At 42.1% G+C, this 13,457-nt stretch overlaps 1 protein-coding gene and 1 long non-coding RNA gene across 2 annotated transcripts; one reads left to right on the forward strand and one right to left on the reverse strand.

Moving 5' to 3' along the window:
* Nucleotides 1–921: 921 nt before the first annotated feature.
* Nucleotides 922–8,345, forward strand: LOC127956527 (uncharacterized). The gene is made up of 2 exons (XR_008153581.1): nucleotides 922–1,064; nucleotides 7,596–8,345. It is a non-coding gene; the product is annotated as an uncharacterized LOC127956527 (long non-coding RNA).
* A 216-nt stretch (nucleotides 8,346–8,561) lies between these two features.
* LOC127956442 (epithelial membrane protein 2-like) lies at nucleotides 8,562–12,115 on the reverse strand. Its single transcript, XM_052554334.1, has 5 exons — nucleotides 11,982–12,115; nucleotides 10,916–10,995; nucleotides 10,269–10,371; nucleotides 9,855–9,995; nucleotides 8,562–9,783 (listed from the first exon to the last, which is right to left on the reverse strand). The coding sequence occupies exons 2-5, from the start codon at nucleotides 10,991–10,993 to the stop codon at nucleotides 9,623–9,625; spliced, it is 483 nt and encodes a 160-aa protein (XP_052410294.1). The 5' UTR covers nucleotides 10,994–10,995; nucleotides 11,982–12,115; the 3' UTR covers nucleotides 8,562–9,622.
* Nucleotides 12,116–13,457: the final 1,342 nt, after the last annotated feature.

Here is a 13,457-nt window from a genome sequence, read left to right on the forward strand (position 1 = left end):
CAGCCCTAGTTAACAAAGCTAAACAGTGTTGCCCTTTGTGTAATAAGTTACAGAAACTGTTAAAGCACCAACTTAAATAATAAAATACACTTACCGGTTGTGGTCCATAAACAACGCCTTCTCCAGACAAAGAGGGAACTGCTCCATCTTTCAAGAATAATCTTTGTGCGAATCCGGCATTAAACTGATTGAGATTGAGGAAGTTGTCCTCAGCAAAACGTGCTGCACGTAGTTTTACATGTGGATTATAATTTTCGGGAACTGAGTTAAACATAAATTGTAAGCATTGATCTCCAAGTACAGCGTCCCTGGGAAGCCCAAACAAAGATGATTGGACTCAGAGATGAAAATAACAGCGTTTCAACTACATGGCGACAAACACAAAGCCAGCTCTTCCTCTTCTCCGTCTGAACGCAACAAGACCACGCCCCCTTTTTTGTGTATTGATGTGGGCGGAGGTTAGTCAAAAAACTGTTTTAGTGACGTCATTACTGCAGGAACTAGAGGGATGTAGTCCAAACGGGTCGTTCATTGTAGCCGAATTCTGTTAAATAAAAATGTTCGCTTGACATTGAACTTTGAGCTTTAGAATTTTACAGATATTATTTATACTCTAACAACAACATTACACACTAACTAAAGTTTGAAACTTGGAATCACGAAGAACCCTTTAAATATGAAATGTACTTACAGGCTGTGAGTCAGAACAATTGGCATTGTAGTCTACACTCCTAGGATCAGGAAACAGTCCTCCATAAAATGCGCTGCATGCATCTGAGTCCTGGATGACCTATAACTTAGCCTGCACTGGACACACTATCATTGTTCGGGAGGCAGACACACTCTTGCAGTTTAAATCTAGATTAAAGACCCATCTCTTTAACCTGGCATACACATAACATACTAATATGCTTTTAATATCCAAATCCGTTAAAGGATTTTTAGGCTGCATTAATTAGGTAAACCGGAACCGGAAACACTTCACATAACACCCTATGTACTTGCTACATCATTAGAAGAATGGCATCTACGCTAATATTTGTCTGTTTCTCTCTTGTTCCGAGGTCACCGTAGCCACCAGATCCAGTCTGTATCCAGATCAGAGGGTCACTGCAGTCACCCGGATCCAGTACGTATCCAGACCAGATGGTGGATCAGCACCTAGAAAGGACCTCTACATCCCTGAAAGACAGCGGAGACCAGGACAACTAGAGCCCAGATACAGATCCCCTGTAAAGACCTTGTCTCAGAGGAGCACCAGGACAAGACCACAGGAAACAGATGATTCTTCTGCACAATCTGACTTTGCTGCAGTCTGGAATTGAACTACTGGTTTCGTCTGGTCAGAGGAGAACTGACCCCAACTGAGCCTGGTTTCTCCCAAGGTTTTTTCTCCATTCTGTCACCGATGGAGTTTCGGTTCCTTGCCGCTGTCGCCTCTGGCTTGCTTAGTTGGGGTCACTTCATCTACAGCGATATCATTGACTTGATTGCAAATAAATGCACAGACACTATTTCAACTGAACAGAGATGACATCACTGAATTCAATGATGAACTGCCTTTAACTATCATTTTGCATTATTGAGACGCTGTTTTCCTAATGAATGTTGTTCAGTTGCTTTGACGCAATGTATTTTGTTTAAAGCGCTATATTAAAAAAGATGACTTAACTTGACTTGACTTGTGGGGGAAACTTACTAACTGTAACCCGCTGGGTGAAAACACAACCTGTAAAACCACCAAAGCCTTCAATACCATGATGTGGCCCTGAGATACAGTAAATACTGCTACCCACATTCAACAAACTTGACATCTCAGAAGAAACATGCCGCTATACCTACAGGGAAAACTCACGTTCAAAAAAAGAATATTACACAAATGTACTTACCAACTGGTGGTTTTGCACGATGATTAAACAAACTCAGGTATGCGTGCTCCCCCATAAAAAACTATTATCACAGTATCATACTTAAGACAGTTTTTTTCCCCTAAACTAAATGAGGACAAGCCCCCAATTTGTTACAACCCCTGGCTCAAAGGGAAGCAACAAAAGGAGGAACACATGCAGACATAAGGCTCAATAAGAAAAGGCTTTATTAGGCTCAAAAGTAGATCACTATATTGAAACAAAACACAACAGAAAAGAAAACAATATTTCTGAAATCATCAGCATCATCAGTGTGTAAAGAGATGATGATAGTCCAAAATGCAGCAGCTAGAGTCCTTACCAGGTCAAGAAAATATGATCATATTACCCCAATTTTACAGTCTCTGCACTGGCTACCTATTAAGTTCCGTATCAGTTATAAATTATCATTACTTACCAATAGGCCCTAAATGGTTTAGCTCCAGCGTACCTAACTAGCCTTCTACCACGTTACAACCCATCACGCACCCTAAGGTCACAAAACGCTGGACTTTTGGTCGTTCCTAGGATAGCAAAGTCCACTAAAGGAGGTAGAGCTTTCTCACATTTGGCTCCAAACTCTGGAATAGCCTTCCTGATAATGTTCGGGGTTCAGACACACTCTCTTTGTTTAAATCTAGATTAAAAACACATCTCTTTCGCCAAGCATTCGAATAATGTATCTTTTTAATTGTGAGTGTAGTTGCATCTGTTCAAAGGTGCATTTTTATTCATTAACTTGGGTTAAACTAATTTTACTTTGTTGGATCAGCAGCTATGCTAATGATGTCTGTATTTTGTTTCTATGTTTCGCCACGGGATTTACATCCCGTGGTAACTAGGATTTACACAAGCTCCAGTCTGGATCCAGAACACCTGAGAAGAGATGATGCTGGCCCTCAGAGGACCCCAGATGATGCTAACCCTGAATCAAAAAACAGAACTAACAATTATTGCTAAATGTGTGACTGAATCATATAATAACTTAATTAATAATATTGATAGTTCATCGTCTAGCTGACTACGTCTTGTATTATTATTATTATTATTTTTTTCTAAAATCCTGTCAAATGTACACAAACTACTAGCTACTACTAAATATTGTAGAAACATAATTTTCTGTAAAGTTGCTTTGTAACGATTTATTTTGTAAAAAGCGCTATACTAACTGAGGGTGTCGCTGTTGGGGAGGGTGTCGCTGTTGGACAGTGTTTTCTCTACTTCCTGTTGGCCTTCTGTAGCTAATCATAGCTCCATGTAGCTGTTTTTATTTTATATTTTTTCTCTATAATCTTTCTTACTATCACTGTCTGTTTGTTTGTTTTTTTAATTGTAAAATATAACTTAATTCACACCATATTTCTGATATTACCGATCAATCTTATCAGATTAACTTTGATCGTTCACTCTTCCGTGACTGCAGTACACCTGCAAAGCGTTAGCACTCGTTAGCTTGTCATTAGCGTTTTCTTTTCTCCTCTCCTCTCTCACGCTGCAGTTTTCCACAAGTTCATCAAACAACCGCAGTAAGAATATTTCATCAAGCACGGTGAGTAATGGCTTTGCCTACTATCGTTATTTGCACCTCTTGCCACATGTACAGTTTATCTATCTCTGTCGCTGATGAGGGATTCACATGTGATAAATGCAGGGAAACAGTTAGGCTGACAGAGAAGATTTCAGAATTAGAGACACGCATCCAAACTTTAATTGAGGACAGTAAGAATGTTAGGGCTCTAGATATGGCTTTGGATGCGTCTAGCTCAGGGATTCCTGTACATTGTCCGGTTCCAGCAGAGCCCCTGCAGCAGGGCAACTGGGTGACGGTGAGGCAGCGTAGTCGTGGGTCAAAACACCGCTCTTCTGTTCTGATCAAAACATTAAACAGGTTCTCCCCACTCAGTGTTGCACCCACTGAGAAACCTGATGAAAGTGCTCTAGTTATTGGTGATTCTATTGTACGGAACGTGAATATAGAGACACCAGCCACCATAGTCAAATGTTTACCGGGAGCCAGAGCGCCTGACATCTTGGCAAATTTAAAAGTGCTGGCTAATGCTAAACGTAAATACAGTAAGATTGTTATTCATGCCGGCGCTAATGATGTTCGACTTCGCCAGTCGGAGATCACTAAAAATAACTTTAAAGAGGTGTGTGAACTTGCAAGCACGATGTCAGACACTGTAATATGCTCTGGTCCCCTCCCTGCTTACCGTGGTGACGAGATGCATAGCAGATTGTCATCACTCAATGGCTGGATGTCTAAGTGGTGCCCACAGAATAACATAGGTTATATAGACAATTGGACGAGCTTTTGGGGCAGACCTGACCTGTTTAAAAGAGATGGTCTTCATCCCTCCTGGGGTGGCGCCACTCTTCTGTCTAGAAATATGGCAAATAGTCTTAGTGTTTATACTTGACTAACTGGGGCCCAGGTCAGGAAGCAGACAGACTGGCTAAACCGACCGTCTGCTAGCTGCCTCCCGTCACAGAGGTCAGTTAATTCTCAGCACATAGAGACTCTTTCACCTAGATATCACACTATAGAGACTGTGTCTGTTCCCCGAACTAGAAAATACAAAAAACGTCCAAACCAAGTTAAGGTTAACAATTTAATTGAGGTTCAACAAATAAAAAACAAATGCAATATGGATAAACAAATGATAAAGATTGGCTTATTGAATATCAGATCCATTTCTACGAAAACACTTTTTGTAAATAATATGATAACTGATCACAATATAGATGTGCTCTGCTTGACAGAAACCTGGCTAAAACCTGATGATTACATTATTTTAAATGAGTCCACCCCCCAAGATTACTGTTATAAACACGAGCCGCGTCTAAAAGGCAAAGGGGGAGGTGTTGCTTCAATTTATAATAACGTTTTCAGGATTTCTCAGAGGGCAGGCTTCAAGTATAACTCGTTTGAAGTAATGGTGCTTCATATAACATTATCCAGAGAAACCAATGTTAATGATAAATCCCCTGTTATGTTTGTACTGGCTACTGTATACAGGCCACCAGGGCACCATACAGACTTTATTAAAGAGTTTGGTGATTTTACATCCGAGTTAGTTCTGGCTGCAGATAAAGTCTTAATAGTTGGTGATTTTAATATCCATGTCGATAATGAAAAAGATGTATTGGGATCAGCATTTATAGACATTCTGAACTCTATTGGTGTTAGACAACACGTTTCAGGACCTACTCATTGTCGAAATCATACTCTAGATTTAATACTGTCACATGGAATTGATGTTGATAGTGTTGAAATTATTCAGCCAAGTGATGATATCTCAGATCATTATTTAGTTCTGTGTAAACTTCATATAGCCAAAATTGTAAATTCTACTTCTTGTTACAAGTATCGAAGAACCATCACTTCTACCACAAAAGACAGCTTTTTAAGTTATCTTCCTGATGTATCCGAATTCCTTAGCATATCCAAAACCTCAGAACAACTTGATGATGTAACAGAAACTATGGACTCTCTCTTTTCTAGCACTTTAAATACAGTTGCTCCTTTACGCTTAAGAAAGGTTAAGGAAAACAGTTTGACACCATGGTATAATGAGCATACTCGCACCCTAAAGAGAGCAGCCCGAAAAATGGAGCGCAGCTGGAGGAAAACAAAACTAGAGGTGTTTCGTATTGCTTGGCGGGAAAGTAGCATATCCTATAGAAAAGCATTAAAAACTGCTAGATCTGATTACTTTTCTTCTCTTTTAGAAGAAAACAAACATAACCCCAGGTATTTATTCAATACAGTGGCTAAATTAACGAAAAATAAAGCCTCAACAAGTGTTGACATTTCCCAACACCACAGCAGTAATGACTTTATGAACTACTTTACTTCTAAAATCGATACTATTAGAGATAAAATTGCAACCATTCAGCCGTCAGCTACAGTTTCGCATCAGACAGTGCACTATAGACCCCCTGAGGAACAGTTCCACTCATTCTCTACTATAGGAGAGGAAGAATTGTATAAACTTGTTAAATCATCTAAACCAACAACATGTATGTTAGACCCTATACCATCTAAGCTCTTAAAAGAGGTGCTTCCAGAAGTCATAGGTCCTCTTCTGACTATTATTAATTCCTCATTGTTATTAGGACATGTCCCCAAAACCTTCAAACTGGCTGTTATTAAGCCTCTCATAAAAAAGCCACAACTTGACCCCAGAGAACTAGTTAATTATAGACCAATCTCAAATCTCCCTTTTCTGTCCAAGATACTAGAAAAGGTGGTATCCTCACAATTATATTCCTTCTTAGAGAAAAATGGTATATGTGAGGATTTCCAGTCAGGATTTAGACCGTATCATAGTACTGAAACTGCTCTCCTTAGAGTTACAAATGATCTGCTCTTATCATCTGATCGTGGGTGTATCTCTCTATTAGTTTTATTGGATCTTAGTGCTGCGTTTGACACAATTGACCACAACATTCTTTTGCATAGACTTGAACACTTTGTTGGCGTCAGTGGAAGTGCATTAGCATGGTTTAAATCGTACTTATATGACCGCCATCAGTTCGTAGCAGTGAATGAAGATGTATCATATCGATCACAAGTGCAGTATGGAGTACCTCAAGGCTCAGTTCTAGGGCCGCTACTCTTCACGCTTTATATGTTACCCTTGGGAGATATCATCAGGAAACATGGTGTTAGCTTTCACTGTTATGCTGATGATACGCAGCTCTATATTTCTTCACGGCCCGGTGAAACACACCAATTTGAAAAACTAATGGAATGCATAGTCGATATAAAAAATTGGATGACGAGTAATTTCTTACTGCTAAATTCAGAAAAAACAGAGGTGTTAATCATAGGGCCTAAAAACTCTACTTGTAATAACCTAGAACACTGTCTAAGACTTGATGGTTGCTCTGTCAATTCTTCGTCATCAGTTAGGAACCTAGGTGTGCTACTTGATCGCAATCTTTCCTTAGAAAGCCACGTTTCTAGCATTTGTAAAACTGCATTTTTCCATCTCAAAAATATATCTAAATTACGGCCTATGCTCTCAATGTCAAATGCAGAAATGTTAATCCATGCATTTATGACTTCAAGGTTAGACTACTGTAATGCTTTATTGGGTGGTTGTTCTGCACGCTTGGTAAACAAACTACAGCTAGTCCAAAATGCAGCAGCAAGAGTTCTTACTAGAACCAGGAAGTATGACCATATTAGCCCGGTCCTGTCCACACTGCACTGGCTCCCTATCAAACATCGTATAGATTTTAAAATATTGCTTATTACTTATAAAGCCCTGAATGGTTTAGCACCTCAGTATTTGAATGAGCTCCTTTTACATTATACTCCTCTACGTCCGCTACGTTCTCAAAACTCAGGCAATTTGATAATACCTAGAATATCAAAATCAACTGCGGGCGGCAGATCCTTTTCCTATTTGGCGCCTAAACTCTGGAATAACCTACCTAACATTGTTCGGGAGGCAGACACACTCTTGCAGTTTAAATCTAGATTAAAGACCCATCTCTTTAACCTGGCATACACATAACATACTAATATGCTTTTAATATCCAAATCCGTTAAAGGATTTTTAGGCTGCATTAATTAGGTAAACTGGAACCGGAACACTTCACATAACACCGTACTTTCTACATCATTAGAAGAATGGCATCTACGCTAATATTTGTCTGTTTCTCTCTTGTTCCGAGGTCACCGTGGCCACCAGATCCAGTCTGTATCCAGATCAGAGGGTCACTGCAGTCACCCGGATCCAGTACGTATCCAGACCAGATGGTGGATCAGCACCTAGAAAGGACCTCTACTGCCCTGAAAGACAGCGGAGACCAGGACAACTAGAGCCCAGATACAGATCCCCTGTAAAGACCTTGTCTCAGAGGAGCACCAGGACAAGACCACAGGAAACAGATGATTCTTCTGCACAATCTGACTTTGCTGCAGCCTGGAATTGAACTACTGGTTTCGTCTGGTCAGAGGAGAACTGGCCCCCCAACTGAGCCTGGTTTCTCCCAAGGTTTTTTTCTCCATTCTGTCACCGATGGAGTTTCGGTTCCTTGCCGCTGTCGCCTCTGGCTTGCTTAGTTGGGGTCACTTCATCTACAGCGATATCGTTGACTTGATTGCAAATTAAAACAGACACTATTTCAACTGAACAGAGATGACATCAATGAATTCAATGATGAACTGCCTTTAACTATCATTTTGCATTATTGAGACACTGTTTTCCAAATGAATGTTGTTCAGTGCTTTGGCGCAATGTATTTTGTTTAAAGCACTATATAAATAAAGGTGATTGATTGATTGATTGATACAAATAAACTTGAATTGAATTGAATTGAATTGAATGATGTAAAGTGTAAAGTGTAAAGTGGGTGTTTTGTGCTGTTGTAGCAATGTAAAAGTGCTCAAAACTATAAAAACAACCCAACATCCAAAAAACACTCCGCGTCCACACTATCATTTTCAAACGTTCTCCAAAAGTTGCTCATCCACACTGAAACGTATGACTATCACACACAGTATTGGACTGATTATCTAAACCAGTGTTTCTCAAACTTTTTCAGCCCAAGGACCACTTTATCTCCCATTTTTTTTCTGAGGACCACCTAACAGAATCCCACTCTAACACGCCCCCAAAAACCAACAAATAGGAAGGATAAGCTACATTTAAGTTTAATATGCGACTGTTTCAAGTCAAAAACTAATTATTCAAACACAAATGCAATAATATGATCAGAAACTATTATATTAATTTGTATTTAATTTGAAAAAGTAAATGCGAAATGAGTTGCAGCTTAATATGAACAACAAACTGCACATGTGGAAAAAAAAACTGCAATTAAACACTGCAACTTAAACACAGCCTAGGCCCCACTTAATGCCATTCCATTAGTTTAAAACTGAGGTGGTGGGTATAGGAAGTCTATGGTTGTAACTATGGTAACAATAAAATGCTGAAAAGAATGTTCCCCTCAATGTCCACCAATATCACTGAAATTACTGGGATTTTACACATGAAAAAAGAGGAGAGTTTTAGGTCATCTTTTCGCGGACCACTAGGGGGCAATGGCGGACCACACTTTAAGAATTACTGATCTAAACATTCAACACATGTAATTTATTTATTTAAAAAAATCTTTTGTCTTTCAGAATTTCTTGATCACTAAAACAAAGGATCATTACCAACTTGTTGATGAAAATGTCTCAAATGTTTTTGTCTTATCAATTGTGAAGTTTTTTTTTTTTTAAAGCAACATCATAATTATCAAATTATTTCATGTTGTGATGGTAATGATATTTTGCAGTGGCCAATATTTGATTGGTTAAATTGGTCAAATCCCTTGGTGGACCAGATCAGTAGTAAGGGACACATGATAAGCATTTTACAATTATTACATTTTACAAGAAACAAACACAATCAGGTAGTCTTACTGAATAATCACTGTAACTAATGTTAAACTACTGTGAAAACACTACATTTACAACAAAACAATGACAGATTTAAACATTATGATTTTAAGACATTATTTTACATTAAGCTATATAATGGATAAGATCTGTGATCTAGAGATGCGTTGAGACCTGAGCAGTTCTGAGATCAGAGGATCATCATCGACAGCATGTGACGAGCGTTTAAACATCTACTGATGCAGATTGTGTGTGTGTGTGGGTTAGAGATAGTGGATGTCTGTAGTCTTTGTGTGTGAGAGTGTGTTCTTCACGCCTTCTTCTTGCGCAGGATGAAGTAGGAGATGCAGGAGATGAAGGTGAGACAGACGGAGATCCAGGCCAGGATGAAGGAGGCTCCGTACCAGCCCGGGTCCTTGTCTTTGTGGAAGATGTTGGTGTAGATGGAGGCTGCGATCATGATGCACAGCCCTGAAGAGCACAGACACAGTCTTCAGAGAGAGGTGTGTGTGTGTGAGTGTGTGTGTGAGTCTTACACGTACAGGCCAGCAGCTGGAAGACTCCAGTAAACACGAAGCGCTTTCCTTTAGGTATTGTGTAGAGCTGAGCCACGAACACGAACAGGCCCAGGATGCAGAAGAGGCATGCGAGCACAGAGCTGGCCTGGACCACCTGCAGATACTCTGAAACACACACCTGAGCGTCTGATGTCTGCTTCAGAAACACTTCAGATAAATCCATGCACATACACAGATGAAGCAACATTAACAGGAATAAATCTCAGTTTGCTGCTGCATTACAGAAAACTTGTTGATGCAAAATTTGAGAAATAGTACATATTAAGTTTTTAAAGAGATTTCAGATCTGTGAGATTCACAAAACCCATTTAGTGTGTCTGTGTGAGTGCTGATTGATTGATTAATTAACACTGCACTGATTAATATACATGTTCAGACCTTGAGGATAGTGACCAAGATTCTCTGTGTAGCTCCAGTTTCCTCCAATCAGAATCCAGCGACCCCAAATATCAGTGGACATTGTTTCAGTCACCCACCAGGCCTGCACACACACACACACACACACACACACACACACACATCAGCATGAATGAGAACATGCTCCTCGTGAACTTCTGGTATCATATTCTTCCGTAGCAAACTGTAGCATTAGCAAACTTTTCTGTCTTATTACTAATAACTATCAATCATAATTATAATATAGTATAATACATATATATTATAATATAGTATATTATGAACTATAAAAAATGTAACATATTACTACATAAAACCATAATTTTTTAGCGATGAGATCCAGAAACTTTGAATATCTTTCAGTGTGAAGTTAAGTCATATAAATATATTTGTCCTGTTGTGAAACACTTGCTCAAGATTTGACTTTTTTGCTTCATTTTCTCCAGTTTCCAAACACTGCGCTCAATGTGTGTGTGACGCATGCTCCTAATCTACCGCGACAGAGTGTTTGTGAGAGAATCCCTGCCTGGACAGAGGATGACCCTGAGGTAAGACCCTGTCTGATTTGGAATTAATGAATAAGTAATGAGTGGGTGAATGAAGCCCCGCCCCCGGTCACGCCCACTCACGTTATGAATGGTGGCAGCCAGCAGCAGACAGATGCAGGTGATGTGGAGGATGAAAATGGCAGCGAGTAAAATCAACATGACTGACAGAGAGAAAACACACAGAGACATAATAATCAGTATTATAATCAACATGACTGCACCGACTCAAAACATAACCAGAATAATGACATTATCTTCTGTACAGCTGCTTTAAAGCTGAATCAAATGTGTTCATGGTTAATGAATTGTGCAAAACTGACACTGAACTGAAGCGATATTTGACTGGAGCTGAATATCATTCTGTCTTCAGTCTGACTGAACATATTACTGAGTGTTTTGTGGGATTATGCGCTGTACACACAGCAGTGTGTGTGAAAACTGTCTAGTGGTCATCAGCTGAACTGACTTGATCTCTATAACCTCACTTGTCAGGTTAGAGCTGCTTTATTACAGAATTTGGATTTTCCTTAATTTATGAAGTTTGCTTCGATTCTGTTTTTATCCTGTTTATTACTAAGAAGCTCTTTTGGCATAATCTGTGTTTTATTTAGATAAAAATGCGACCTGAGGGAAGACTTTGACAGATATTTGCTGTAGCTTGTGTAGTGTGTGTGAGTGTGTGTGTGTCTGTGTGTGTGTGTGTGTGTTGCTGTGTGTGAGTGTGAGAGTGTGTGTGTGTTGCTGTGTGTGAGTGTGAGAGTGTGTGTGTGTGTGTGTGTGTGTGTGTGTTTGTGAGTGTGTGTCTGTGTGTGTGTGAGTGCAGCAGGAATGAATGAGTGGATCCAGTGTTTTCTCAGATCGATGAGTTGAAACTTGTCTCAGCACTGAACAGAAATGCGACTCCCTGTATCAAGCGTCTCTTCTCTCGGCCCTCTGTCCCTCTCAGCCCTCTTCAGACACACTCTGACACACTGTCCATGTTTCTCAGGATTTATCATATTTACACAGAAGTACAGCTAAGCATCTCGCTGACCAAAGCACATCTCACAGCTTGACACACCCAACACACACACTTAAACAGACCTTGTCAGCAATCACGAGACAGTTTGTTAAAGTCGAGAGACATGAGCAGGGTCTCAGATCTCACCTGCTGAGTAACAGAAGGCCAGTCACTGGAGGAGAGCAGCTTCAATCTTCCAGATGTGATGTGTGTGTGACTGTAGATCTTTACACTGAACTATCAGAGCCGCTCCCCACTGGCTCCGCCCCCAGCTCTGCCCTCACTCTCATTCCCAAACTATCAGAGCAGCCGCTTTCCACTGGCCCCACCCCCCAGCTCTGCCCTCACTCTCATTCCTAAACTATCAGAGCAGCCGCTTTCCACTGGCTCCGCCCTCACTCTCATTCCTGAACTATCAGGGCAGCTGCTCCCCACTGGCCCCGCCCCCAGCTCCGCCCTCACTCTCATTCCTGAACTATCAGGGCAGCCGCTCCACACTGGCTCCACCCTCACTCTCATTCCTGAACTATCAGAGCAGCCGCTCCACACTGGCCCCGCCCCCAGCTCCGCCCTCACTCTCATTCCTGAACTATCAGGGCAGCCGCTCCACACTGGCTCCACCCTCACTCTCATTCCTGAACTATCAGGGCAGCCGCTCCACACTGGCTCCACCCTCACTCTCATTCCTGAACTATCAGAGCAGCCGCTCCACACTGGCTCCACCCCCATCTCCGCCCTCACTCTCATTCCTAAACTATCAGAGCAGCTGCTCTCCACTGGCCCCGCCCCCCGGCTCCGCCCTCACTGTCATTCCTGAACTATCAGAGCAGCCGCTCCACACTGGCTCCACCCTCACTCTCATTCCTAAACTATCAGAGCAGCCGCTCCCCACTGGCCCCGCCCCCAGCTCCGCCCTCACTCTCATTCCTGAACTATCAGAGCAGCCGCTCCCCACTGGCCCCGCCCCCATTTCCGCCCTCACTCTCATTCCTAAACTATCAGAGCAGCCGCTCTCCACTGGCCCCGCCCCCCGGCTCCGCCCTCACTCTCATTCCTGAACTATCAGGGCAGCCGCTCCCCACTGGCCCCGCCCCCAGCTCCGCCCTCACTCTCATTCCTGAACTATCAGAGCAGCCGCTCTCCACTGGCCCCGCCCCCAGCTCCGCCCTCACTGTCATTCCTGAACTATCAGAGCAGCCGCTCTCCACTGGCCCCGCCCCCCGGCTCCGCCCTCACTGTCATTCCTGAACTATCAGAGCAGCCGCTCTCCACTGGCCCCGCCCCCCGGCTCCGCCCTCACTCTCATTCCTTAACTATCAGAGCAGCCGCTTTCCACTGGCCCCGCCCCCAGCTCTGCCCTCACTCTCATTCCTTAACTATCAGAGCAGCCGCTCTCCACTGGCCCCACCCCCCATCTCCGCCCTCACTCTCATTCCTGAACTATCAGAGCAGCCGCTTTCCACTGGCCCCACCCCCCAGCTCTGCCCTCACTCTCATTCCTAAACTATCAGAGCAGCCGCTCTCCACTGGCTCCGCCCCCATCTCCGCCCTCACTCTCATTCCCAAACTATCAGAGCAGCCGCTTTCCACTGGCCCCACCCCCCAGCTCTGCCCTCACTCTCA

This window comes from Carassius gibelio, chromosome A3 (genome assembly GCF_023724105.1).
Source record: "Carassius gibelio isolate Cgi1373 ecotype wild population from Czech Republic chromosome A3, carGib1.2-hapl.c, whole genome shotgun sequence".
Lineage (NCBI taxonomy): Eukaryota > Metazoa > Chordata > Actinopteri > Cypriniformes > Cyprinidae > Carassius > Carassius gibelio.

Excerpts from the sequence above, each read along its gene's own strand:
- LOC127956442 (XM_052554334.1), bottom strand. The coding sequence starts at position 10,993 with ATGTTGATTTTACTCGCTGCCATTTTCATCCTCCACATCACCTGCATC. Across the intron at positions 10,372-10,915 it reads TGGCTGCCACCATTCATAAC|GCCTGGTGGGTGACTGAAAC; the intron begins GTGAGTGGGCGT and ends GTGTGTGTGCAG. Across the intron at positions 9,996-10,268 it reads TCTTGGTCACTATCCTCAAG|AGTATCTGCAGGTGGTCCAG; the intron begins GTCTGAACATGT and ends TGTGTGTTTCAG.